This window comes from Hippoglossus stenolepis, chromosome 4 (genome assembly GCF_022539355.2).
Source record: "Hippoglossus stenolepis isolate QCI-W04-F060 chromosome 4, HSTE1.2, whole genome shotgun sequence".
Taxonomy (NCBI): Eukaryota; Metazoa; Chordata; class Actinopteri; order Pleuronectiformes; family Pleuronectidae; genus Hippoglossus; species Hippoglossus stenolepis.
The window spans coordinates 23,651,353-23,679,343 of NC_061486.1; the positions used below are offsets into that span (position 1 = coordinate 23,651,353).

At 42.9% G+C, this 27,991-nt stretch overlaps 1 protein-coding gene across 7 annotated transcripts; it reads left to right on the top strand.

The window, feature by feature from the left end:
- Positions 1–831: 831 nt before the first annotated feature.
- Positions 832–27,970, top strand: git1 (G protein-coupled receptor kinase interacting ArfGAP 1). Of its 7 annotated transcripts, none has more exons than XM_035153949.2 (21): positions 832–1,332; positions 4,839–4,972; positions 5,412–5,524; positions 6,505–6,610; positions 6,990–7,076; positions 7,195–7,325; positions 7,469–7,563; positions 7,641–7,683; positions 11,376–11,402; positions 12,176–12,224; positions 12,729–12,801; positions 13,438–13,535; positions 14,445–14,556; positions 15,033–15,157; positions 16,157–16,309; positions 17,411–17,737; positions 19,540–19,620; positions 20,054–20,130; positions 21,153–21,329; positions 23,428–23,491; positions 23,622–27,970. In XM_035153949.2, the coding sequence occupies exons 1-21, from the start codon at positions 1,281–1,283 to the stop codon at positions 23,835–23,837; spliced, it is 2,340 nt and encodes a 779-aa protein (XP_035009840.2). In that variant the 5' UTR covers positions 832–1,280; the 3' UTR covers positions 23,838–27,970. The 7 variants fall into 7 exon arrangements, with proteins under 7 accessions (XP_035009840.2, XP_035009842.2, XP_035009838.2 ...); XM_035153951.2 differs by having other exon boundaries at positions 21,156–21,329; XM_035153947.2 differs by having other exon boundaries at positions 833–1,332; positions 20,054–20,142.
- Positions 27,971–27,991: the final 21 nt, after the last annotated feature.

The window sequence follows — 27,991 nt, forward strand, 5'->3', positions numbered from 1 at the left end:
TTTTGGTCAATACTTTAATCGTGTGTGGCTGCGTAGGCCAATATGACTAACAAATACAAAATGGAAGCAATAATAATAACAACAGCAATAATAATAATAGTAGTTGTCATATATACATAATAGATATATATTTATATGTTTATATTAAATTATACATATATTTATGTATTTGATATATTTAGTAGCCTTTCTCATTAAATATCTCATTAAGTATCATATGCCCCATAACTTTACATATATGTATATATATTATGTTTTGATATTATGTATAGATGTTTGTTTGTCAGTCTAATGACAAGGGTAACTTAAAGGTTCAGTATGTAGAATCTAGTGGTGAAGTTGCATGTTGCAGACGAACACCCCTCACCTCACCCTCCCATTCCAAACATGAGAGAGAACCTGTGGTAGCCTTCAGTTGTCATAAAAACTCAAAAGGTGTTTAGTTTGTCCAGTCTTGGCTACTGTAAAAAACATGTCAGCCTCCGTAGAGAGGACCCTCTCCTGATGTAAATATAAAGTTTTTAGATATAAAGGGCTTATTCTTGGGTAAAGAAAACAATTCATACAATTTAGATGAAACACACTAGTGAAAACATCACCAGGAATATTTTATATTCAATTTCTGCCAATAGATCCATTTCACCTAAATCTTACACACTGAACCTTTAAGAAAAAAAAAATATCTGGAATAAATATTAATATTAAACCAATTCACTAAGATGATATAAGTAAATTTACTGTTCTGCACTTGTGATTATCTGTGTTGATGTGAAATGCATCGCACCTTTTGTAGAACACAAGGATTACTTTTGCCCCCTCACCACTCCCTGCCCCAGTAGGCTGCAGGGATGACAGTGTGGGTGGGTGGGGGTGTGTGTGTGTGTTTGTGTTATGTGGGTGCTTGTGTAGTGTGTGCGTGTGTATGTGTGTGAGCTGACAGGTAGAAAGCTGCCGTCTCTCGGTGAGTTGCGGGCAATGCGGTGAACAGATTTTGGTAAATATTCAGACATGGTGGTTCACTCCAGCAGCCAGATGAACCATGCCCACTAAACTTCGCTGCAGACTTGGAGCTCAGTGGTGAACGTGGGCGAAGATACCGCAGGAACAAACGGGAAATCCAACTGTCAGCTGGCCGGGAAAAGCCGATCACACCACCCGGCTTCCGGGGATTCAGGGGCCGCATCGGTTGACGGCAGACGTCGGTCGGCAGCTCGGGGGGAAGAGGGCGAGCAGCCACATCATCGCCGACATCTACCTCTCGGTTTCTGCCACTTTCCGAGATGTCAAGGAAGCTTCAGAGGACAGAAGTCTGCGCCGACTGCAGTGCGCCAGGTAGGGGGGAGGAAAACAAATCCAAATAGACCACCGTACTGGAACAATGCGCCGAGTGGGCGACGCGCTGGGACAACGGGGCCGAGGCTGCTGTCACTGTCAGCGGCTCCGCAGAGCAGGAAAGAGGCCAGGGCGTCCAGGCGTCGCTTAGGCCCAAAATAAACAGTGAGAAATAGGCGTTATCACAGCGGGAAACATAGCGAAGGTTCCCCCACTGAGCTGCAGAAATCTCCCATTTGTGTGACTGAGACCCCGTGTGAGGGGAACCGGGTTGTTTGCTGCAGTGGAAGCTGCGAGTGTCAGGTTTATGTCGCCGCTTGGAGAGACGTTTGTTTTGATTTTCGTGATAGACTTCTTCATGGGTTAGCTTAGGCTGGCTAACGAGCTGGCGATGTTGACTCGCTGAATGGCGAACCTGTGTTGGACACGTTTTTTTTTACAATCAATGAATTTAACACACACTTTCATTCTAAATCAAACCCCTCGTGTTATCGCCAGCGCACGACTGCGGGGTTCTGAGTTTGTGTAGCTGGCTAACGCTGCTAGCTTAGCTACGGCGTTAGCTCTTGAAGCTAACTTTTGCTTCAACGCCAAGTTGCTGCTAACGCGTCAGCTAGCGGCCAGTCGTTTCAACAGCAGTGTCTGACCACTCGCGTACATATAACATTTAAATACATTAAAGTTGCTCATTAGGCGGGTGTTTGTTTAACCTCCTTTTTTAACAATATGTTTTTGAAATGTTGTCACTAACGCTCAGGGAATTAACAGAAGCAATTTCATTTGAAAGGCTTCACTGAGTGGCATATTTCACCACATCCAACAAGAAGTCGAGCAGAATAAATATGGCTGAAGTTCACCTGTCAGACAATAGTTATCCGTGTGCTTCTGCATGACATGGGGATGATCGCTGCAATATTCAGGGGTTAGATTTACATCGTTGCCCCATCTGTTGTTTTTTTTATATTTGTAATGTGATGTAAGGAGAGCTGCATATGTAGCCTCACATGCCCTCATGTTCAGTTGCTCCTCATGTGTGAGTGAGTGCGTGTATGTGTGTTGTGTTCTTTGCATTCATTCATGTGTACATGCATTTCAACAGTTGCTCACTTCACAGCTGCTCCACCTTCCAGCAGTGTGTGTGTGATTCAGTGTGTGATTCAGTGTGTGCTCGTGTTAAACTCTGTAAGCTTCAGGGCCCTAATGTTCAAATATAGTTTTCAGTTTCTTGCTGGCTACAAAGACTGATTTTATGACCTGAGCCCTAATCCCTAAACATGTAGCTTCTCACTTCGGCAGCATCCTTATGTCTTTCCTCTGTTGCTTTTCATAATCTGACCAGCACCAATTTCATTGATTTCCTTAGCAACTTACAGATAATCACTATGCTCTATCCCTGACAAATCACTTCTGTCCATTTACATGGGTTTTCCTCAGACAAAACCACTGGCTGTGATCGAGTTTGTCCATGCAGCTGTTACTGGCTGTATATCTCTTCTCTACATGTAGCCCCTCCTTTTGACAACATGCACACACACGCAGTGCGTTGTACAAAATGCTGACCTAGCCACTGGTGACAGGCCACCTCCCTACGACCAGCTTTGTGTCATACTGGGGGGGATAACTTCGTGGCATGGCTACAAAAGACAACTGATACTTCCAGTCCAAGCCAAGCCTCTGGAAGTGTTAATGTCATGCCATGGCAATATGCAGGGTTTATAGCAACAATGAATCATGTTGTCATGATGGTGAGCTCTTTTATTGGACACAGATGCAATTGTGTAAGAAACAGAGGCTCTTGTGTAAGTGTTTTGACCTGTTTGATGGTGGCATTGAATCTATGTATCATCTTATGTTGTGAAGTCAAGGCTGTTTCTGTTGTGACCAGTGTTTAGTTGATTATTGTTTGACACTTATGAATAAATGTATGAATTGAAATCAATCTTGAGGTGTCGTAGACCTGCATGTAGACCTACACGTTTCTATGCAGGCCTTAGTGACGGTAACAGAAACAAATGTCAATGCTGTATTGACGAATTAGTCCAACTTTAGGCTAAATTATATCATGCTGCAGATTTGGCCAATGCACTGCTGCCAATAGTATATCCAGGTCTAATAGCTTAATTGTGTAGCCTCATATTGATCCAGCGAGCCAAGCAGATGGCATAGCCTGTGGGAGTTTTTATATTTATTACACAGATTAAGGAATTAAATTGCTGCAGTCTGGCCTTAAAGACTACAGGCTACTGTTTTAAACTAGGCTATAGCTCTTACCAAAACACTTTTTGCATCTGCTGGTACTTTTGTTGTGCAGGCAAAATTACTTGCAGCATGTCAGTTCATCTGATGATGGACCATTTTAGCTCCAATAATTCCATAAGCCCTGACAGTTTTATCCCAGCCTAAGAGTGACTAATGTAGATAGTAGATGTGTGTTTTCGTGCATGCATCAAGTGCATGTAAGTGTGCATATATTTGTTATGATTGCAGACTGTGTTAGCTGTGAGCTGCTCATCACATCAGGGGCCTGAGGGCATAAATATGACCCAGACTTTATGACTCGTCTGCCAGTGTCAGCAGACTTGACAACAGCCTTAGCGTCTCCCCCTCCAACCCTCATCTCATTGTCACACACATATTTTCCTCTTGAAAAATATGACTCATGTTCTGTGTGCACATGCAGGAGAATACACATTTTAGGGATCTTTACTTTATCAGAAATTGAAATGTCTTGAATTTTATTTTTGCCAGCTATTGCTTTAATAGTTAGTAAAACTTTGACTTGTGTTGCCTTGACTGTAACCTTCAGCCCTGTTCACTGCACATTTTATCTGAATTTTTGTACAATACTGAGGTGATTGGGTTTAAATTATTCTTATAGGATCAATTGAGCTCAGCTGGGACAGGTATTTGATATGTATCTTGAATCTTCAAAAGGTTGCTAAAACAACTCCTTAGACTGGATGATAATTAATGTATCTCTTCGACATATAATCCTAGTGACCATCATGACATTTTGTGAATAAATTATGTTAATCTCAATGCGGTTGTGTTAACAAATCGTTTTCCAATCCATGTACCTCGCTGAATTTTAAAGATTTATAAATCTGATTGGAGTACTACTACTCAGTGCTATTCCTCATCTTAATGGCTCTTGATCTGTGTGTACATGCATCGTACATATTTCATTAAACATTTCCTACTGCACAGAGCACATGTTTGACATATACTTGAATGAAGCCTGGACATGTTATAAAACTGTAGATAGAGTATATGTCTCTCCGACGAAAATGGTACCAGAGTAAACTTTAACTTGCAAATTAGACTGCTAGGATATTGCAGGAGTTCTTATTTGAAGAAGAGGAGGAGTTTTCCATGCAGCCTTTACTAGTTAATGTTAATGTTGTGTTGAAGCACTTAAGATTCTTTGAAATGCTGAACAGGCTAACCATCACAAACTGCCTGTTTATAAATCCTGTGTAACATCCCTCTGTTTGTCTGTCTGTCAGACCCCGGCTGGACCAGTATCAACCGAGGGGTCCTGATCTGTGATGAATGCTGTTCAGTTCACCGCAGCTTAGGGCGTCATATCTCCATAGTCAAGCACCTGAGGCACAGCGGATGGCCTCCAGCACTACTGCAGGTAAGGCTGAGAAATGGAAGAGTGATGGAAAATAACATAGGAACAGGGAAGGACTGAAATAAAAGTAAAGCAAATGCAGTACCTGAGACCCAGAATAATGACACAGAATGTCAGAACTACTACAGAAAGAGGATGCTAATCCACAGGTTTTCTTGCTTATTATTTTTTCTACAAACATTTGTTTGTTTCTCTATCAATTCTGGCTCCAGACATGTTCATATTTCTCCTCAGAGCAAGGAGTTCAGAATTCAACTGCAAAGTGGCCTTACTCAACAATATTCTTTTGATGGTGTCACGGTAGTAATTTTAATGTACATGTTGTACCACCAATGAGTCACAACTCTCTCTCTGTGTGTGTGTGTGTGTGTGTGTGTGTGTGTGTGTGTGTGTGTGTGTGTGTGTGTGTGTGTGTGTGTGTGTGTGTGTGTGTGTGTTTCAGATGGTTCAGACCTTGGCCAGTAATGGGGCCAACTCCATATGGGAACACAGTCTCCTGGACCCTGCTCAGGTGCAGAGTGGTCGAAGGAAACCCAACCCCCAGGACAAAGTCCAGTAAGTAAACTCACCACAGGGCAGAATTACACAAAACAACACTTCCACACACCCCTCTTCTCCTCTGTCACCTTTGCTGGAGGAAATGATCTGTGCTGCGCAGGAAAATTACATAATCTTTCTGAACATGATTGGTGTTTTCGCTAGTGAAGCATAATAGCGCCTATTTTTTTCCTAATGCTTTCCATACTGTTTTCTTGTAGTCATGGATTACTTTAGGAATTTATCATGATCTGCTCTCATAATAATGTTATATAATTACATACAGCATATGTTTTGCCAGCATGGTGTTTTTTTAGTTTAGATTTAGCTATGGGAAGGTCATGAGATCAAAAATTGGACCTGCAGGGGAAAAAGAGTGAGGTAACAGACTGTCTAAATGTACTGTATTGCATACTTTTACATTTATTATTTCGTAGAAGAAGCCGGACCTGTCAATTCTGGGTCATTCTGGAGATAATTATCAAGTAAAATGTTGACTCTCGTGATTTGCTGAGAATGTGCAGTCTTGCTGCCTTTTAGTCCTTTTCTCAAGACATGTATTTGTTTATTTGATAATGTGCTTTTTTTTTCACCTAGCACAAAGAATCAGAAAGAGAATCAAGGATAAATCAAAGATGTGACTACTTCAAAGTAAAAAATGCAAATCAGTTGTGTGAAAACAGATTTAAATTCATCAATAGAAATCACAATAAAGTGGCACTGTCTTAAGTCTCTGAAAGCCCAAACCATTTTCCCTACTTTGTATCAGCTTTCACGTCTCACAGGGACCAGTGCTAGCGAACATGTATGTGTGTACATCTTTTATACATTCATGATGCTGAAGGGCATTTGGAAAATGAAGGAAATTTAATGCATGCATTGATGCATAACTTATTGGGTACATTAACAGAAATTGTAGTATTGTATTTTATCATTAGATGGAGCTGTTTTTCTTTTGAGGTGGATTTGTGCTAACCATCTTACCTCCTCCTGTGCAGCCCCACTAAGTCAGAGTTCATTAGAGCCAAATACCAGATGCTGGCCTTTGTACACAAGCTGCCCTGCCGCGATGATGATGGCGTCACCACCAAGGACCTCAGTAAGGTAAGGGCTTGGTATTTCACAGCTCAGGGGCAATGCATTATGCGTTCAGGTTAATTAGTCCATAAAGACATAGCTGTGCTGTAGAACAGCATGTGTAAGCACAAACGATGTTACTTTTAGAGGGAGACCTCATACATATACATGAATACTCGTCTGTGTGCGTGCGTGCACATACACATGCACACTCAGTGATAACACCGCCAGGCAGGAAGTGATCTGAATTTCACAGCAGGACGTAATGATCTCTAATGCTGTGGAGCTCCTCTGAACTAATGAGGGGATTCTGCCTGTTTCTGTCTCGCCATGATGTTAAATCTTTCCCACATCTCTTTCTTTCTCTCTCTCTTACCTAAATCCCTCTCCTCCTTGTCTCTTTTAGCAACTCCACTCCAGTGTGCGAACGGGCAGTTTAGAGACATGTCTTCGGCTCCTGTCCCTCGGCGCTCAGGCCAACTTCTTCCACCCGGTCAGGACCAAATATGCTTGCATCCTCACTCCATCTAACACTTAGGCAGTCCGTTAAGTTATTCTCCTCATGCCCTGCCTCCTGTCCTGACTCTCTGTGTGTGTACCTGACCCTCTAGGAAAAAGGCACTACCCCACTCCATGTAGCAGCCAAGGCAGGCCAGATCTTGCAGGCTGAGCTCTTAGTGGTGTATGGCGCAGACCCTGGAGCACCCGACATAAACGGACGTACGCCTATGGACTATGCAAGGTACAAGACAGTGTAAACACACTTCAGGAATAACAGTTAGCATTAAAATGGAATTTCATATCAAACCAGCTGTGTGAAAATGGGTAGGAGTTCAATTAGGTTCAAATCAAAAAGAAAAAATAATCTGTTTTTATGTGCTTTAGGCAGGCTGGTCATATAGAGTTAGCAGAGCGGCTTGTGGAGTGTCAGTATGAGCTGACAGACAGGCTAGCCTTCTACCTGTGTGGACGGCGTCCAGGTAACTCTATGCACCAGTTCACATGCAGCTCACAGGCCCTAAAGCACAACAGTTAATCTCTCCTCTCCTCTCCTCAGATCACAAGAATGGCCATTATATCATTCCTCAAATGGCAGACAGGTATGGACCATGACATTATACATTATTCTTCAGATGACTATGGACACTCTGTTGAAACGTGCATGGTGTGACTGGATTGCATAAACTATCTTTGTTGGTATCACTGAACCTCACAGCAACCTGACTTGTGCCTAGTCCTAATTCCCCTCCTTGGCCCTAGCCCAGATATGAAGTGCCCTTCGCTGGGAGTGTGCCCCTCCAAACGGAGCCCCAAGGGTTGGGGGTAGAATATATTCCCCCTAGGAATTGGGACAACAGTCACTATGTCATCAGCAGCCAAGCAATGTTATTATAGTGACAAACAATTTGAACTAACATTATTATATTAACAACCGTTCTATAATAGAGACACATCTGAGAACTGCAGGACTGATGGGACAGATTTATCTATTGATCAATACACAGTTAGTCAGCGTGTTTGTTATTTCAATGTAATGTTGGTCCTGTCCATAGAAACCTTTCCCCCGCAGTGAAAACGTTATAAATGAGTGGGGAAGGTTTTTTTCAAACTTCATATTCGAGACACGAGTGTAATGAACGTTACTGTTTACAGGCGTTTTGATATTGTGTATAGCGATTTTCCTGAAATGTTTGTCACAGCGATTCAATGACATTTTAATGATCTGCTGGATTTAACTAATATATTCAGCTGGATAAAAAAAAAAATCATGGTACCCACAGTGGTCGCCATTTTGATTCGCTTTGTCCATTTGGGAAGCATTTGGGAGACTCTGCCTTCCCCTTCGTTTTTATCGAGGTCATGAATACACTATGGTTGAAGGGGTGTTTGAAGGGCTAGATGGCCACTACACCTACATCACATACAGAAATGGGACAACAATACCCCTTCACGGCCCCGGACCAAACAAAGGGGAAGGGCTAAGTGGTAGGGCTAAGGGGTGAATTGGGACAGGGCCTTGTTATACTTGCGTCTGCCTGGCATGGGGTAATTGATAATGATGCAGTTTAGTGTTCTGACCAGAGGGTGGCATCATAGTATATGTAACTCCACCCAAAAAAGGAGTTGGATAACTCAGGTTCTTGCCATCAATATCAAAGATGTTTGTTGTAAATGCCGATCTGAGCTATTACATGTACCTCTCATGATTTAGGTACTGGAGGTTGTGCTTGGTTTATTAATCCTAATCTACAGGTTTTATTTGAGAGGTGTAGAAGTGCACAGTCAGCCCACGATAAATCAAGTTCAGTGCCACTTGGCTCAGTTTCTAGGCTACTCTCTATGAGGTGGGGGGGGGGGGTGCTACCCTAATTTCAGAGCAAACCTCAGGTCTTTCTCTCTTGCTTTCTTTCTTTAAACAAATGTGGCCTGAATAGGATAATAAATACAATCTGTCAAATTTTACACATAAACATTGTGCTATGTTGTATTAAAACCCCAAAAAATTGTTTCACATCATCACAATAATCCAACAGTGCCTTGGGCATCTCTGTCAGGAATAAATATTTAGTGTCCGATTACTAAAGTAAACAAGCTAAGTAATCTGTTCATACTTACAGACAACAAATAGCAGTGTCCATGGTTCTGCGAGGTCTGTGCTGAAGTGCTGGTCAGACGTGTGTACATGTATCTGTGTGTGTACTCGTTTTTGTTACCTCTTCAGGACCTATTCCAGCATAAACTCTGATTTTCAGGACCAGTGGGGACCAAAGCCTGGTCCTAATGAGGCAAAACATAATTTCTGAGGTCCTTGTTAAAGTTAGGGGTAAAATGGGAATTTTGCTTAGGTTAGGGTTATAATTTTGGTTAGGCGGTCCACAATGAATGGAAGTCATTGCAAACAAAGGACAGTTGCGCCAACCTCTGTGTGTGGTTCAGTTATTACTCATGTTGTGGGGACCTAAATCTGTTTACACGGTCACATTATGAAGAAGACATGTTTTAAGGTTAGGTTTAGGTTTATGTAAGGGTTAGTGTTAGGCAAGTAGTAACTATGGATAAAGTAATGGCGTTTTAACACTTGGTCCTTTTCTGCTCGCCAAACGAACTAAGAGCGATGAGTCATGATTTTTTTGTATGTATGTAAACACTTCAATCAAACTCAGGTGAGTATGGTTCGCTTTGTGAACACAAAGGGCTCCAGGTTTGCTTCGCGTTTTGCTATTGTATGGAAGTGAACTTGAACTGTGATGCCTCGATGCAGTGACCGATCAAAATCAATTCAAGATTTACGCTACATTCATTTTGTAGCAGCTTCCCACAGCTGCATTATTATTTCTGACGCTGCTACAGCATCAGGACAGACGTACGTTATAGATCAAGTCGCCTTTGAGTGTCGCAGTCTCCTGTGCCCTTCCTCCTCACTCCCCCGCTGACCTGCGCTCACTTTACACTTTAACAATAAACATTATCACTAATCAGAAGTTATCATGACACGTACGGTATTTGAAGTATAAATTGTGTTTGTTTGATTCGCTCTTGAGTTTATGAGACACGAATTTCATTGCTAAAAAACAGTCGAGGTTAAACTTCCCACACACAAGACGAGAAGTGCACAGAGCGCGATCCGGGTTCATGATCCGACCTCATAGATTAATAAATAAATACATGTGATTGTCTGTTTTTGTGAAGAGGAATACAAACACACTCTCGCACACGCAATCACACACTCAGACACAGTGAGTGATTACAAAAGAGCAGGGGAGGAGAATCATTGATTCAACAGCGCTGAGTGCATAACTAAATCACTATTGGCGAGTGGGGGGCACTTTCCAAATACAAAGGAAGTTCAGATTTATCAGAATGATTGCATTAATTGATGAAAAAGCAGCCATGTGCAATAACAGAAAATTGAGGATGTGACGCATTGAGATGCATAGTGATCAAATCATGGACAGGTGAATTATAATCGCGTCGTGAGCCTAGTGAAGATTCACACCTCTAGTAGGTATATTGTAATCCTTATGTCTAAACAGGCTTTTTCTATCCCTGTGGGCTAATTTAACCAAATATTACATGAATGTGGACAAGACAAGTGCGGCAGCAGCCATCTTGTTCCAAGTGAAAACTACCCATAATCCAAAGCAGTAAAGATCTGTGTAACTGTGAACTAGGTATTATGTGAACCGAGAGAAGACTGAGCCCCATTCAGAGCAAAAGTGGGCCAGATGGAGAACTGTGTCCTCCTTCAAATTAACAGTCAATGTTATCGCAAAAAGAACAGAGTCCCTTTTATGTTGGTTCACTTTAAGAGGAATGAGTTTGGTTCATTCAAGATTACTATATGTGAAAACCCCCTAAGTCTTCAGGAAATCTATGTATGTATGCGTAAAGTGTATATTATTAAACTGAATAATGTAAAAAGTAACTCAATAATAATGATTTAAATTCTCGGCTTCTGAGCCGGGTCGTGACATAAAGAAACCAAATATCGTTGTTACATATGCAAAGACATCTGCTACCTGCGATCGCCCTGAAATCCGTTGGTCACTGATACCATTGTTCAACAGATCAACCCTAAACCAGGCACACCTCAAAGTGTATTATTACATATGTGGATCTTCTTCTGAGCTGCCATCTAACTCCACTTGCATCTGTTCTGTTGAATGGTTCCTCTTGAAAATAACAATTAAAGCTGTTGTGATGTGGCTTCTTTGCCCCTCTTTCTGTCTGTTTCTTTCTTTTTCTCACTCGTTTTCTGTTCTCTCCATTTCGCTGTGCTTGGTGGAGCCAGAGCTCGTCCTAAGTGCCCGACACAGAGGTATCTTTACTCTCCTTGTTCCTTTTGTGTCCCAGAAATCTGTCCTTCATTGCTGTCCCCACCACCCCTCTGCTACCCCATCTTTTGTAGAGTTCCCTGTTGTTTCATTGAACAATGTCTTCTTCAGCTGCGTGTTGCGTTATCATGAGAAAACAAAGTTACAGTTAGTTCTGAGGGGAAAGAACCATAGATGACTGGAGGTTATTAGGCAGGAGAGGTTTAGAGGGCCTCCTGCAGTAACAAGGTGTTGCTGCGCTCAGGAGAATCACAGCAGCCACTTCCATATATTCATTAACATAAGCATATATACTCAGTGAGTATTTCCTTGAGTAGGTCTAGTCTACATTTAAAAAAAAAAAAAATCAAATAATGCAATAAAACTTTTGACAAGTATCTTTTATATCTGTGGAATAGGTCTACAGCAGCATCTTGTAAGAAAAAAGAAGATTCTGACTAACATAAGCATATGCTAATATTTAACAATTTGAATTATCTAACTACTAAAAGCACAAATGCACCCTGTCCTTGGGACTGCACAGATGGTTATTCTTAGGTTAATGTAGCACTCACAGCTATATTAAGACCTTTTGATCTGACACCCATCCCACCCGCATTGTACCCTCCCTCTTCCCGTCCCCCCTCTCTAGCAAAACACCCTTCCCAGTCCTTACGTCTTGCTCCTTTTTCCCATTTCCACATTTACCTCCCTGTCTCTTTGCTCCACAGTATCCTTCTGATGCCTCTCTGACCCTCATCCTCTGTGTTTCTCTTAGCCTGGACCTGTCAGAACTGGCCAAGGCTGCCAAGAAGAAGCTCCAAGCGGTGAGTTGGGTCAAAGTGTGATATTAAACTCTTGGCTTGTTTAACATTTACATTACAATTCTACTGACAGATGTGAGGTCAAATTCAGACACTAGATTAAGCCATTTGGTGTAACAGCCAGATTTACCATTTCATGCCATTATAATTTCCATCCCCTCCAGAGCCATCTGCGTCACCCCACAGAGTGCTCATAATAAAAACCAAGACCTAATGGCTAGTTATTACAATTTAAAATGGAAACTTTTATTTTACAGAATAAACAATGCACTGAAGATGTGGATTTATGTTTACATTTTACTTGGTTTTATTTAATTTTTTTAATTCCTAAATTTGGTATCAACATTGACCGCCAAATATCCATATTGGTCTGACTCCATTTATCTGAGTCTGTTCTCTTCTGCTCTGTTCTTCACACTGGTGTTTGTTATACCTGGTATGTACAAATATACAAATACATACTGTACATGTTGATATATCTGGGGTCAATTTGCTTGCATGTGACAGCTCAATAATCGGCTGTTTGAGGAGCTAGCGATGGATGTCTACGATGAGGTGGATCGCAGAGAAAATGATGCAGGTAAGCCTCATCCCTTACTTTAATAGAAATATCCTTTTGTGCTTTTTTGTTTTTTTACCCATGTTTGGAAACCGAAAGAAATATGAAACACCTCCACAAGATTTTGTAGAACTGAACCTTTAGAGAAAAAGGGAGAAATTGGAGAAATTAGATGTTGAGAGTACAGAGAGCAAAAAGTGAGTGAGGAGAAAAAGAAAATTACTGTTGAAGAGGAAGGCAAAATGGAGTGAGTGAGGGAGGAGGAGAGTCGCTGTGAGGAAGTGCCTCAGAAATTCTTGAGTCTTTCTCCTCCTCCTCTGCTCTTCCTCGCTCTTTCTCCTTTTCTTCTCTCCCTTTTTCTTCAGCAGCAGTCAAATTGTGCTTTCTGACAGAAGCACTGCAGGTAAGTGGCAAGGATACATACACTCAGCTGCACACAGTGGGAGGTGCTTAGAGCAGTGCATTATAGGGGCTGCAATCCACTTTTAAAGGCTACTGATTTTTTTTCTCTTACTTTACTTGTTTATGTCTCTATGTGTATGTGTGGGTGGATGGATTGAATGTTTGACTGCCCATTTTCCAGCCAAAACGACCATGTGGCTTAAAGACACACACACAGATACAGACTTATTTTTTGCTTCATATTTGTGTCTCCAGTGTGGCTTACGACCCAGAACCACAGCACTCTGGTAACAGAACGCAGCGCAGTGCCCTTCCTACCAGTCAATCCTGAATACTCTGCCACACGCAACCAGGTAAACATGCACACTTTCACACATGCACACACTCATACACATCAGCATTGGCTGTTCCACACATACATAGGAAATTGCAGATATTTGTGACCTGAAGACGATGACAAACTCAGAGAAAGAAGAGAAGAAGGTGAAAAAACTTTCAAGCATTAACAAAAAAATTGAGCCTCATGATATCTTAAGTCTATCAGTCTGTGTCCATGTATTTGGGGGGAGAAGCCAAGAATGAGTGTGAAATTGACAAGGGATGGTCTTCAGCTGTGAGAAAGGAGGAAAGATCCATCTGTGTTTCTCTCTGTCTACTCTATCCCTCGCTCCCCATGTGAGAGAGAGAAATCCCATATGTCCTCTCACAAAGTTCCTCATTGGTGTGGCTCAGTCGTGTAAACATTTTAAACACCAACTGAAAAACACCCACATCGCCACGTCTGCTCTACCATGATTGTGTGGTCCACAGTGGTTGAGTCTATTTATGGTGGGAGTCACATTTAGGGTTGAACTTTTTACCTTCTTTTGTCTTCTGAAGTGGTGTGTTATAGTATGCACATGGTTTTGTGTAGTGATTCCAGCCTCATGTCAGTACAGTCAATGGAAACTGACCTTTACATTCTCATACATGCATGCCAGCACGCCAGTGTGCTTGCACAGTTTATCTTTCTATTTCTCTCTGTGTGTATGTGTGTGTTGCCAGTGCTCAGTATGACTGTGTTTTTCCACATGGTAGCTGACCACAGCAGTCACACAGGCAGTGAAGCACTGACTGTGGGCTGGATTGTTTTTGCATACGGCACAACTCTAGACAGAACTTTAAAAAAATAAGACTAACCTCCCTTCAGATACTCATGCCAACGTGTGCATGTGTTTACATAATAATCCACGTCGTTAAGTCCTGACTCATTCTTCTCTCAGGGCCGTCAGAAGCTGGCCCGGTTCAATGCTCGGGAGTTTGCCACTCTCATCATCGATATCCTGAGCGACGCTAAAAGGAGACAGCAGGGAAAAGGTCTCAGCAGCCCTACAGGTCAGTGGTGCATTTCAGTACAGCATTGGAGCACTGTAAAGCATATTCAAATTTTTAGATGCACTAGATTATAGTTGCAAGCTGCAACAGGAAGAACGGACCAGCCCAGCAATTTAGTAAAGAAGAGAAAGAGGAATTAGTGTTTTTGGGATCCATTCATGATATCTAAGATGGCGCCTCCCTAGTGGCCGCCTGTTGCAGCAGATCCCGCTCACTCTGAGCATTTTTTTTTCTCTCTAACTTCGTCCTATTTCGTTTTTTATTTCTATTTCTATATCTTTATATTCCTTCACCCAAGTACTGCATGCTACTTATGTGATGTCTTCTGCTGCTGTAACATTGCAAATTTCCCCATTGCGGGACTAATAAAGGACTTCTTATTAGTAACTCCCAGAGAGAGAGATTAAAAGGAAGAGAGGGACTGATATTTTATGTATTCAAATAACTGTAATAAATGAGAACCTTCTCTTTGCCAGACACACTGGACCTGGGTATTGATGATGACCAGCATGACTATGACAGCGTAGCATCTGATGAAGACACAGACAGTGAGCTAACCACCCAGAACAACAACAACACACAACGCAGCAACCGAGCAAAGGTACAGTACTTGCCTACACATCAACTGTAGCTTTAATAATATGCATACTAAAAACCTACTAATACACAACTCTACAAATGCTGACACACAATCACTTTTACCCAACAATTCAGTTCTGCTCCTTTCACATAGTGTCTAGTATACAGCAAGCAAAGCCTTTCCTTGTCCTCCTATTTAAAACTGCTTGTCCCAGCATGCTTTGCGGGGAGTGGCCACAGTCAGAGCTGCCACATAGCTCCTGAGTGACATCATCAGCTATTCTGGGTCACTGTCAGAGAGGCATTGTTCATACAGAGAGACTGTGTGTGTTTTGAAGGGGGAGAAATAGAGGATAAATGGTGCAGAAGTGGTAGAAACAATGTAAACAACAACTCAACCAGTAACTATCTCCTTTTCCTGTGCACGTATTTAGCTCAGATTTCAAAATACTGACAGAGGCTCCACTCCCAAATCCTCACTTGAAATATGTGCATTCATTATTTCTTATGGGGTTGGCAATAAATGTCATTGTATTTATGTATTAAGTGGGGGCATGAGAGTATAATAGACATGGTTTGGGTTGGAGGTGGATTCAATTTAAACAAAGATCTCTGAAAAATAGTACATGAGAGATGTTTTAGTGGTTCAGTTTTAGGGAGTGCTGTAGGACTGAGTCTGTGCATTCCGTGCTCCAGGGTCACAGGAAGTGGGGGTGGATAGTGTAGTGAGAGTAGAACTAAGGCTCTACTGTCTTTACATGTGTGATCAGCTGTAGTACTCCGCTGCAGGCCACCCCCCTTCCTCTCACACAGTAGTAAGCTCTGTTTTTAACTAACTAAAAGAGCATTGATTCATACTGTACATTATCCTCTTGTTACACCAGTATAAGAACTTCAAACATTGAATGTAGCGAATGAGTGAAATTAATCCTGAAGATATTTGATATTTCTCCTGAAATAACTTGGTCAGTTTGCTCACTTTGTACCTCACTTTGTCTGTGTGTCCCATCCATCCATCCAGAGTATGGACTCGTCAGACTTGTCAGACGGTCCCATCACCCTGCAGGAGTACCTTGAGGTGAAGAAGGCCCTGGCCTCCTCAGAAGCCAAGGTGCAGCAGCTCATGAAAGTCAACAATAACCTGAGCGAGGAGCTGCGGCGGCTTCAAAAGGAGGTAGGGAGCACGGAGAGTGGATGAAAGGATAGACGGGGATCAATCGGGCAAAAAAAAAAAGGGCAGAGGGTGAAATTGTCCAAAACTTCAACCAATGTTGAGAAATGCAGCAGGAGAGACTCTTGGTAAATCTTTCATTAAAAATCTTTCTCTAAGGAAAAGAGAGATGACATGACAGGTTGGTATGAATTGTTTCTTAGAAAGCTTGGACTAGAGAAGATGCCTAGATTACAGGGCTGTACTGAAAATACACAAGACAAAGTGACAAAGACAGGTCGGCAAAGGGAGATTGAACAAGTGACTCAAACAGAACAAGGGCAGGGTGACGGAGAAACAAGTTCATATTTTAATTTCTCTTCAAGCTGATTTATTTCTCCTGACAGGGTGTCAATTTCCAACAGTGTTGTCAGTGGAAGATGCATTTGGTGACAGCTTCTCAGTGTTATCTTGAAACCAAAGCAGCAGTCAGTCTCATGTGGAGCAAGGCTGCTACAAAATGCCTGTTCTCATTTTAGTTGTCATTTTTTAGTTCAGTTGTGTTAGCGCAGTCATGGGTGCTTCGTGTTGGATTATTGTGAGTCATCATCATTAGCTTTATGTATTCATTGGTGGCTGCTAGTGTTAGCTCACGTGACCCATGATTCATTCATGTATTCTTGTTTTTCCTTGTCAGAGAATTTTGTGTTGAGAGAGTTGAGACAAACATGCATGTGTACAAGCAAAGACAAAGCAAATAACAAATAATGGTGTCAAAAGAGAAGGTAGTGAAGATAACATCAGTGCCCATCATAATCCACATTACTCCTCACTGACCCCTTTGAAGCAAACCATGTATATATAAAGGTATGTAGCCTCCTTCCACCGCTTCCCCATGACCTAATCCATGCCTCGCCATGTAACGTACTGAAACGTCTTTAACCTACATACCCTCCCTCCCCCCCAGTCCTTGAAGTGACTTAAAATGTGAAGCCCTGTATGAGCTTTTTACTGTACATGCGATTGTGGATGCTTGTTTTTGACCATTCAGTTGTTACCGCCCCTCCCCTCCCTTCAACCTCCCCATGTCCCTCCCTTCATCCCTCCTTCCATCCTCTCCTGTAGATCACACGGATGCAGACAGAGAACAGTGCCCTGCGGGGCCAGCAGGCTGGGGGGGCAGCCGGCCATGGGGTAGGGGCCATGGGGGAGGGGAGGAGGCCACTGGCAAGGGGGGTGATGCGAGGAGGAATAAGTGGAGGGGGTCTGGGTGGGTATGGGCCCGGAGCGGACACCCCGGGGCACTCTGTGCCCTCCTCTGTCGCTCCCCACCGGAGAGACCGCCAGGCCTTCTCAATGTACGAGCCAGGGGCGGCCTCCGGCCCCAAGGTCCATGGCCCCCCAGCCCTGGACTCCCTGGCAGCCCGCCTGCAGCCCCTCAACACACCCAGCGTAAGTTAGAACTCCCCCGGCCCCTTCTACTTCCCACCCTCTTATTGGTGGCCCTGATTGACTGACTCTTTTTGGCCAGACTGATGGGTGACAGTCCAATCCTTATCTCTCTATTTCCCGTTCAGCTCTCTTTCTACCCGCATCTCAGTTCCCGGTCCTTCTCTTTGAAAGGTCCAGTTGTGCATGATCCTCTTTTAAATGTGAACGTGTAGCACTGGTTTGTCTTAAAGACAAAGAGACATCAATCTTTGCTTTTAATGGCATAAAGGAAGAAGTGAGGAAGTGCACAAGTGTGACCTGAAGGAGAAAGATGGACGAAAAAGGGATTGTCTTGACTGTTTGGTTGCCTAGCAACCCCTGTGATGCTCTGATCTCTAGCCTGCTTTGCACCCTTTGACCTTGACATTTTTAACACTTTTTGACCTCCAAGTAACTCTCCTGCTGCTGTAGAGCTGCTCAATCTGGAGATGCACACACATACACACACCCAAAGAGGGGGATGTAGATGGGAAATAAGTATCTCCAAACAATTGTTTATATCCTTGTAAAGGTCAATTTATTCTTCTTTATTGAATCAACCTTGTATTGTTGGTCATAATTTATGCGGCAGCCTGATGTACACTTCCCTAGAAATGTAACTACATGTTATGGTGAGGCAGACCAGCCAGTGATTGGTCTGCTTGGTCTCATCCATGTTTCTCAGTAACAAGCACTCAGTTCAATAGTTTTAATCATCATCTCTTCCAATGTCCTTTTTTCTGCATTTCAGTTTTAGCAACTTTTGCTCAACATATATTAACTCCTATTCCAACCATAATCCAATCAAACCCCCTTTAGGACTGGCACTGTATTAACATCAATCCTGAGAAATCTGATCAAAAGAGTGCATGTGTGAACGCACCCAAATGTGTACTGAGATCTGTATGCATGTGATCAAAATGTGTTTTTATAAAGTGCAGGGAAGTGAGATTTGACCAGAAGTCATTTTACTGCAAGGAGTTGTGAACACGCGTATTTAAGGCTTACTACTTGTGATCGGATCTCTCAGGATGCATGTCTGCAAGCTTAGGCCACATGCATCCATCTACATTTTAACCATGCTTAGTATAAGAGACATCTAGGGATCTGTCAGAGAGTTTATTAGCATTTCATCTGCAGCAACTATTTATGTAGCTGCAGCTGCACACACAGCTGCACACACAATCACTGATCATCAGAAGCCCTCAATGGACAACACGTCAGTGTCCAGCTCACTGTGTCTTTACACCAAGATTTACCTGTTTGTTTGTTTTCTTTCTGTCTGTCTGTGTCTTCACCTGTCTGTCTCACTGCAGTGCAGCCGTGCATCCTCTGGATGTAAGCATTTTGTCTGTCATTGCATTGTTTGTCATTTCGTCTTCGAAATGTTGGATTCTCACACTGTGCATCACCTCTGCTTATTATGCATTATAATACTGGAGATCAACATTAGTTTGTAGTATTTGTAGTCTATTTTAGATCCTCTGTGTGATGTGTTGCTCTTCAACACTGTTTAGTTTAGCTGTGTGACCTTTGAATTTCAGTCTTAGATAACTGTAGAGTAGTTTATTCTTTATAGGACGATGGGTGAGCTGCTGAGTTGATCTGGCGCTGCTCTCACTGACTCCTTCATATTGTGTTTCGACAGTTTATAAAAACATCTCCCCTCTCTTTTTCTTTCCTTTTTCATCATCTATTTTTTTCTGCAAATCTTTAATGTCTCATCTCATCACGGTCCGTCCATCTCTTTTTCTCTCCATCCTTGTCTGCTCCTCTCTTCTCAGGTAAGGAAGGGTAGCACAGGGGGTCCAGTGTCGTATGGAAGCCAACATCTGTCTGGATCTACAGAGATGGGCAGATACATGGTTTGTTCTAACAGTTTTTATGGATGGATTTATGTGCTCTTTTGATCGTGCTTTCGGTCCACTCAGGAAATTGAGATTACATGTTATCATAATCAGTCCCTGACAAATATTGCAATATTGGAATATGGATTATATACATTTCATATCAGTAAATACCCCACATCCTGTGAGTAAGTCAAGACTAAAGATGATATTTGTTGGCAAATTTAAACATTCCTGCATAATTAGCTTTTCCAGAGAAGCAACCACGACTAGCAGAAAAACTGCAGATATATTTTTTTAATCTGCCGCGTTAAATTGTGAAAAATGCTTGTACTTGTGTAGGATGTCGGATCTCTTGAACTCTGAGGGGGTGAACAACACAGGCGGTTTGGTGAAGTGTTTGATAAATGTAATGATGGAACATCATTTTTGCTGTGTCTTTCTCCCCCAGATCTCCAAACCAGAGAAGCACGGCAGTGGCACAGACAGTGACTATGACAACACACAAACATATGACCTCTCGCTAAGGTCAGACTCACGGCAAGTCACTGTACACACAAGGATGAGTGTTATTTTATCTTTATATTTTATGACTGTCAGCTCTTTTCTTAAAGCCCAGTTCACACTACACTAAAGTCATCAGATCGTTGTGCTGTTCACAGAGCATGACTTGCTGTCTTGTGATCCGGAGTATTGCAGTCGTTGTGAGTTCATATACAACTGACTGCCAACAGAGGGTCACACACTACATGATCTTACACTACGTTTGATCACGAAAACCCACAAAAGAGACACAGCAAGTCCAAATTAGTCCAAATGATCTACCTGCTCTCTTGGTCATCCTGCTACAAAATGACACATCAGGCTGGAGGAGAGGAGAAATGCTTTAGTGGACGTCACTGTTGTACAAAATAGAGAGCGGCTCAGGCTGCATTTTTCTCTCAGAACATATCCAAGCCCGAGAGACAACTAACCAAGCCTGACCTGAACCTGACAGGCATCCTGCTTTTTGTGTCCAAACCTGACCAGAGCCTGATGTAGCTGCACAGAGTTTATGTTTCTCTGTCTATGACACACATGGTTATTACTTGTTTTCCCTGTTTACAGACATGTATAGTGTTACAAATGAGGGGGCACCTCACCTCTACATGTACCTTCACCACCATCACCCTGTCCTGTGCTCTGATTGGCTGGAATTGGTGCTGACTACAACTAGAGTTTCAGCAGGCTGGAAATCTGACCAGTCTGAGTCTGCAAAATGTTTGCAATGCGCCATCAAGTCTCTCTAAACGCGTCTTTGAAGAGTTCACACATAGCGATTGGCGACTGCTGATTAAGCGCGATCAGTGTTGTTATAGGCGACTTGCAAATTGGGCTGAAAATCGCAATAGTGTGAACTTCTTAAAACGTCTTTAAAAAAAGCTTCCAGCTCTGTTATTTTAATTGCTGTTAAATATGAATTTAATTTTAGTGTTTTGTCATTTTGGGAAGAACTATGTTTAAAGAAGTGCTATATAAGTAAAGTGAATTATTATTACTATTATTTTTAGTAGGGGCCGCAGCAGTGAGGAGGAGGGTCGTGGGGAGTCTGAGGAAGGTGGGGGCGGGGAGACTTGGGAGCCAGACCCCACCCTGCCTTGTACAGAGGACGTCATACTGAAGACTGAGCAGGTGACCAAGAACATCCAGGAGCTGCTCAGGGCCGCCCAGGAGTTCAAACATGACAGGTAAGTGACAGACACACACTCAAGAGATGGGGAAAAAGAGACAAGGATCACATTTTGTCTGTTGTAAAATGAATAATACTTCTCATTACGTCCCTGCTGACAAGTACAACCTGAACCTCCTCACTGAGTAACAAATTGAATTACAGGAAAATCTCGCACCATCACTTCTTTTTTCAATTAGAATTTGTTGCCCTCAGCTGAACAGCAAGTCAGAGATGGCGATAGGAAAGCATTCTCTCTTTCTGCAGAATAATGGAGGATTACTGAAGGAATACTATGTCACAAACTTTTTAATGCACTTGTTGAACTGCCAAAGCACACAATGAAGACTACAAGCACAACACTGAAGTTTCACCTCCTTTTGAGTGTCTCTGATTATCGACAATCACATGTGCTGACTAAAGCTGGTTTCAGACATGCTCTGAACTCCAGAGATCCTCCGAATTATCTCTGTGGGAGGTGTATGTGTGAACGCGAATGTCAGAGTGAGAGCCTCCGCAGTTGGCCCCCTAGTATAAAGTCTGCAGAAAGTCAGCAGAATCCGATGTGAGAACACAGCATGGGATCATCACAGCAAGCGGGGGGGTGATGACGTTTTTAGCACACAACAGAAAAATAAAAAAAACAAGAAGAATATATATATATCCGGATGAAAAAGTGTTGTCAGACACCGATGAAGTTGTCAAAAGAGTTTGTGGTGAAAAGAACCGACACCTGTGTCGATGTGCTGTAAACAAGATCATGTGATTTTGGAATTAATATGGAATTAATACGTTACATCCTGCCTCGGCCTGCTGCTTCACCCCTCACTTGAATCCTGCGGATTATTTGTCGTTGTTGTGAAAGCGTCTGAGCAGAGAACCCCTGCTGCGTTCTGCATGGCTGAAAATGGCTATACTGTATGTTTAACCATGGTTACTAAATTATTTGCAGAAAACAATATATTGTTTACACACCTTGTATTTTAAGATGACTTCCTGAACAACCATTGAATTCAGGACAAATCACATGTCTACTATAAAAACTAGAGTGGATATCTGTAGAGCACATACCTCCGCCAAGGCATGTTACATTGATCTGATACCTGCTCTTCACCTTTTTATTTGGATCTCCACCATATTACACACACTCATTAATATCACTCCCCTAAACATGTGTGTTTTTTCATCAAGATCCATTAATTATTCTTTGAGAAATCAACAAAAAATTAGAAAAATGCGCACTGTTAAAGACAATGAAGAAAAAATCTGTGTTCTTTCCTGAGCAATGTCCTCTCCTTTCTCCAATTTATGTGGTAAACCATCCAATACTTTTTGCACAACTAACAGACAGACAGGCAAACAAACAAATGCAGACAAAAACACAGACCTCCCGCCTTGATTACTGCAATGGAGTCCTGTTTGGGGTACCTGACAACATCCTGAAACGACTCCAAAATGTACAGAACTCTGCTGCCAGGGTTCTCACCCGCACAAATCCCTGGCAGCACATCACGCGACCCTCATTCACCTCCACTTGCTCCTGATAAAGGCCCGCAACTACAAACTCCTCCTGCTCACCTACAAATCCCTCCACGCTCCAGCCCCACCATATTTAACCGACCTCCTCCAACCCTACACTGCAATCAGAAGGCTACGGTCCTCAAACTTAGGTTTGCTCTCCATCCCCAACACCAAATTATGAACGTATGGAGACAGAGCCTTCAGCCTTCTGCTGAACTACGCAACGCTGAATCTCTCGACATTTACGAAAAACTCCTCAAGCACCACCTCTTCACTAAGGCCTTTGGCGTCTGTTAATGCTCCACCCTGCTGCTAAATTCTGTCCTGTTCTGTACTTGTATTATAACTATATATATATATATACTGTTTTGTCCTCACAAACATATGTAAAGCGTCCTTGGGTCCCGTGAAAGGCGCTATATAAATATAAGCCATTATTATTATCAAAAACAGAACTACCTTGGCGGAGGTAAATCACTGACCCTTACTAAATGGAAAAATGCACCAGGGTTAGTTTTAATTGAACTAAACCCATTCTTTGTGAAATTGTGTTGCCTCAATCTTTGAGTTAAATAACAAATCTCTCTCCTCCTCAGCTTTGTTCCATGTTCTGAGAAGATCCACACTGCTGTCACTGAGATGGCCTCACTCTTCCCAAAAGTAAGTTTCCTCTACTTTTTCCCCTTTTGTCTATTTTTCTCCCTCTTTGTCTGGGTGCTGCTCCCTTCCTCCGTCTGGTTTCATCATCCACTGTTTGAGTTCAGTCTTGATTCCCTTTATCTCTCAACAGCGTCCAGCGTTGGATGCAGTCCACTGCTCCCTCCGGCTGTTGGCTTCCAGTGCCTCGCGGTTGCAGGTGGAGTGCCGCAAGGCGGTGCCCTCGGAGCCTGGGGCCCCTGCAGTGGACTACCAGCTCCTCACTCAGCAGGTCATCCAGTGCGCCTATGACATCGCCAAGGCCGCCAAGCAACTGGTCACCATCACCACTCGTGAGAAGAAACAGTGACCCAACAAATGCATGGATGGATGGATTGAGAGGGAAGAGGAAGAAAGAACAGATCAATGCATGGGGGGGCTGAGAGGGAACGGAGGGGCTTCTAGGAGAGTGATGAAGACGGATAATGTGATCACGCTAAAGATGGGAGGACGGGAGTGACCGAGAGAGTGATGGGCACGATGAGGAATGGAAAAGAAGAGAGAAGTTTGGAAAATGCATGGGAAAGGAATCGGATGGAAGCGCTCATGGTTGAGTAGAAACACGAGGACTGAAAAAGGAGAAATTCCACAAGTGTGGAAGTGAAAGCCGGGGAGGACGAGCGGGGGGAACCGACATGGGAACTAGAGCGTGGAGCAACAGTTGGAATCAGATGTGTATAATAAACTGTTTAACTGTGATGAGCATATGTGAAATACAGAGGTGGTGATGTACAGAGAACTGGATCCTGAGGTGGTAACCGCTTTATTTATTCTCACCTGTCGGTTGTCATCCCTCCCTCCCCGATCGTGGTTGAGAGGGAGAGGGAGTGTAAGCTGCGAGAGCGGGAGGTCGACAGACCAACCACCGCAGACCGTGATGTACCCCAAACCACTGCAGCCCCTCCGTCCTGTGATGAGTCAGGACGTTCCTCCTCTGCTTTCCTCTCCCACCTGCTCCTTTGACCCTCTCTCTCTTTCTCTCTCTCTCTCTCTCTCTCTCTGGCCAATGAAAACACAAGGCCCCTCTTGTCTCCTATCCCGTCCCATACAGGATGAGCTCTCGCTGCAGAGAAGGACCCCCTGGCATCCATCTAACGTAACCCTGCTCCACACCCCAGATACCTTTTCCTGGGTTAACTTTTACAGGGGGTTCCTGCTCTCCTCCGACCTGTCACCCCCGTCTCTCTCTACATTGTCGGTGGTACACAGCGTGATCTGGCATGTTTGAATTTCTTTCCTCTCTCCTCTTTTTCTTTGTTTTTTTCGCAGATTGGTTTGGTCTGCACCTCTGAGGACAAACCTTACTGACTTACAAAAAACAAAACACTTACACTGGAATAATTGTGATTTATTATTGTTTATCATGCCAATTGTTTTTTTTGTTTTTGTATTGATATTTTTACTGACTGTCGTCTTGATTTAACTGTTTATGTATGTTTTATTTCATTGTCTCAATATGATTCTCATTTATTGGAATAGGGAGACAGGTTGGTAATGTGCTCAACCTCTTACTGGGATTTAAACCAACATGCACACGTAAAGAAAAGAAGAAAAACCTGTGAAATGGTCCTCAACATTTCTCCCACGCTCTGTTTTTGGGTGACGGTTGAGGTTTTTTTCTTCATGTCGTAATTTGTCCTGTGGCCAAGGGGTTGAAAAGTTGCCAAAGGGGAGTTGGATTTTTGGGAGATAAGTTTTAGATTTTCTGTCAGATTGAAAACCCCTTGGTGCATTATGACGGGATCTGGATCAAAATGCTCTTTTGGTGTTTACTCTTTTATTTGCCTCTTCTAATAGAACTAGTGGAATCATCTCAGAATCTCATACTAACTTTTTTTGCCAAGCAGGATGATAAAAATCAAGTGCACCATTTGGTCCAGCTTGGGTACGAGGATGAATCCTCCTGTGTTGGTTTTAAAGCCGTAGGTTACTGACGAGGCTGGCGTGCTTCCTGGGTGCTTGTTTTGCACGGCATACATTATTTACATTAATGATAACAAACGCTGAGTCAAACGTTTGTTGACATGCTTGTTGGAGATACTGGTAGGTTGCAGTCAAAGCTAGTGTTGGTAATCCTGGAAAAGCTAGCAGCATGCTACATTTGGGAAGCGATCCATTTCACCCCCTTCCATCGGCCCTCTCATCAAAGCGCACACTGTTTGACAACTGCTAGAAGACAACTTTTTTGGACTGGCTCGTTAACTTCTAGCTGTAGCCTCTGCTTCAGCGGTGCATGTCTCCGCTGCTAAAGACTCATGCACAACGAGAGCACAGGCAGGGTGCATGCAGGGAGGCAGGTTGGTTAGTAGACAGGTACGCCAGCCAATCATATTGTGCTACATGTTATACGAGGGCCGTAGACTCCGGCTTTTTTCTCTTCTTTTTTTCAAACAACTATTTATTGATGGCTTTCGGGATGTGAAGAGGATTTCAACAAATAAAGATGGAAAGGTCTTTTAGAAACAAATTACCAACCCTACCTTGAAGCTTTAGGTCGACCTGTGGAAAGCACCAGATCGAGTCAACTGGAGAAAAATGTGCTCATTTGAAGTCAATTTCTGAAACCTCAGAGTGCGCTTGATTTACTTTGCCATGTGTTACTTTCACTGTGGCGAGCACAAACAAGCCCACAGCCACTGTAGTCCGCTTGGTTCTGTGTCGCGGCCTGCTGACTCGGGCCTCAGAAGTTTTAACTTCTAGCTCACCATGTCTCATGGGAGACAGCATTGGGAACAAAGTAGTGTTTTTTTTGTTTGCTTTTCAAAGATGGCGCACTTAACCTATTGTAGGTTAAAACATTGTTCTGTGCCGATGTGGTCATACCTGTAACTAAGGTTTCAGATGGGATCTAGTAAAAGTCTTTGCCAGGAAGACTGTCCTCTTCTTTGTTTAAATTCACCTCTTACCTTTCTCCAATGATTCTTCAGCTCTTTTCTCAAAGTGTCTGCAGCTCTCAGACTTGGTTCTTGCATCGACCTCTTCTGCATAATCTTGGCTCGTCGCTCCGAAGGATTCTGCGCATTTAGAAATTCACCTTCCTGAAACGATGGCGTCGTCCTTCAAACAGCATTTCAAATAAAACACTGAGATGCGCGATCTCAGTGTTTTTTTTTGTCTTCCGCTGCCTTTTAGCAAGAAGCAATTAAACCCCAACTTGTCCCAAACACTTTGAGAAACTGATGCCAGACCGCCTTCAGCACTTCTCTGTCCACTTAATTCACATTCAGTCTTTCGCTTTTCCTCCCCTGATCGTCACTTGGGGCGTCTGCCTGTCGGTGCTCCTCAGTGTCTCGTGCAGTTTCGTCTCTGCAGGACAAAGTTTGAAAGTTTTCTCTGTTCCCTGTCAAAACAAATCATGTCCGGAAGACTCTTGAAATGTATCATTGTTTGATATTGAATGCCTTTGCACATCATCATCATCATCTCCTTTTATGACTGGCTGAGTTACAGTAATGTTTTACTGACTGCTGAAACTACAGAAATACTTGCACACACACAAACACACATTGGGGCCAGCAGAAAAGCTTGTCCCCTCAATCATGATTGCCCAAGTTTTAGAGTAGAGCCATATATATGAACGTATATTTTCATGCTATATTTTATATTAAGCTATATGTTAGGATTATGTTTGTGAGATATTTATGTCTATTTGTAGGCTCAAGTGAGCTTCAGGCCAAATCTTCACTCTCTCTTCCTCCGCTCTTAACTCTTGACACACCGAATGTTACGTCATCGATACTTGTGGGTGTGGTTATCCTGAGGAAACACCCCCTCATGTGTCAGCAAATACTGATCCTATTACAATCCACAGGAAATGAGAGCACATGTTTGATTCAGGTGTGGTCTCAGTTGCACTATTTTCAAACACCAGCTGGGTGAAGTAGGATCTACATGATGCACCTCTCTTCCAAAGGTTTTATTTCAGGTACATGAGGTGCAGGATGCAGCGGTGTGGTGTGGGAGGGGGCAGATAGAGCGGTCTGAAGCGCACTTTAGCTTAGCACTACAGTCATCTCAAAACAAGGGGGAGAGGGTCTAAAAACGCACACAGCCTCAGCCTCCCTGATATGTATGGACACTACGTAGGGTGCCTCCAGTGTGAATGTTATTGCTTATTTGTCCAACATCAAACACACACCCTCACACACTTCTCAGTTGGACCAAGCCTTCCTACAAGTACAAACATTACGTTTGCAGCCAGTGAATTATACACACACACAAACACACTTCTGATACTCAGCCATTGGCAGTGCACCGTGGCCCGCACTGTCGATGTCCCCATGTTTCTTCACAGCGCTACACTTTGGGAGATGGGTGACGGGGAGAGTTATCTTTTAAAAGAAGACATTAAAACTGTATAAAGTAGAGAAAACAATGACTTAAAAAGGTCAATCGTAATGGAAACTCATAAGCTGTACATTTGTAATAAAATTTAAAAAACAAGTAAATTGTCCTGGTTGTGTC

What these genes read in the sequence shown, in the direction of transcription:
- git1 (XM_035153947.2), top strand. Translation starts at nt 1,281, where the DNA reads ATGTCAAGGAAGCTTCAGAGGACAGAAGTCTGCGCCGACTGCAGTGCG. An exon ending in TCGCAGAGAAAATGATGCAG is followed by an intron (nt 12,802 to 13,437) that starts GTAAGCCTCATC and finishes TTGTGTCTCCAG; the next exon opens with TGTGGCTTACGACCCAGAAC. An exon ending in TGGCCTCACTCTTCCCAAAA is followed by an intron (nt 23,492 to 23,621) that starts GTAAGTTTCCTC and finishes ATCTCTCAACAG; the next exon opens with CGTCCAGCGTTGGATGCAGT.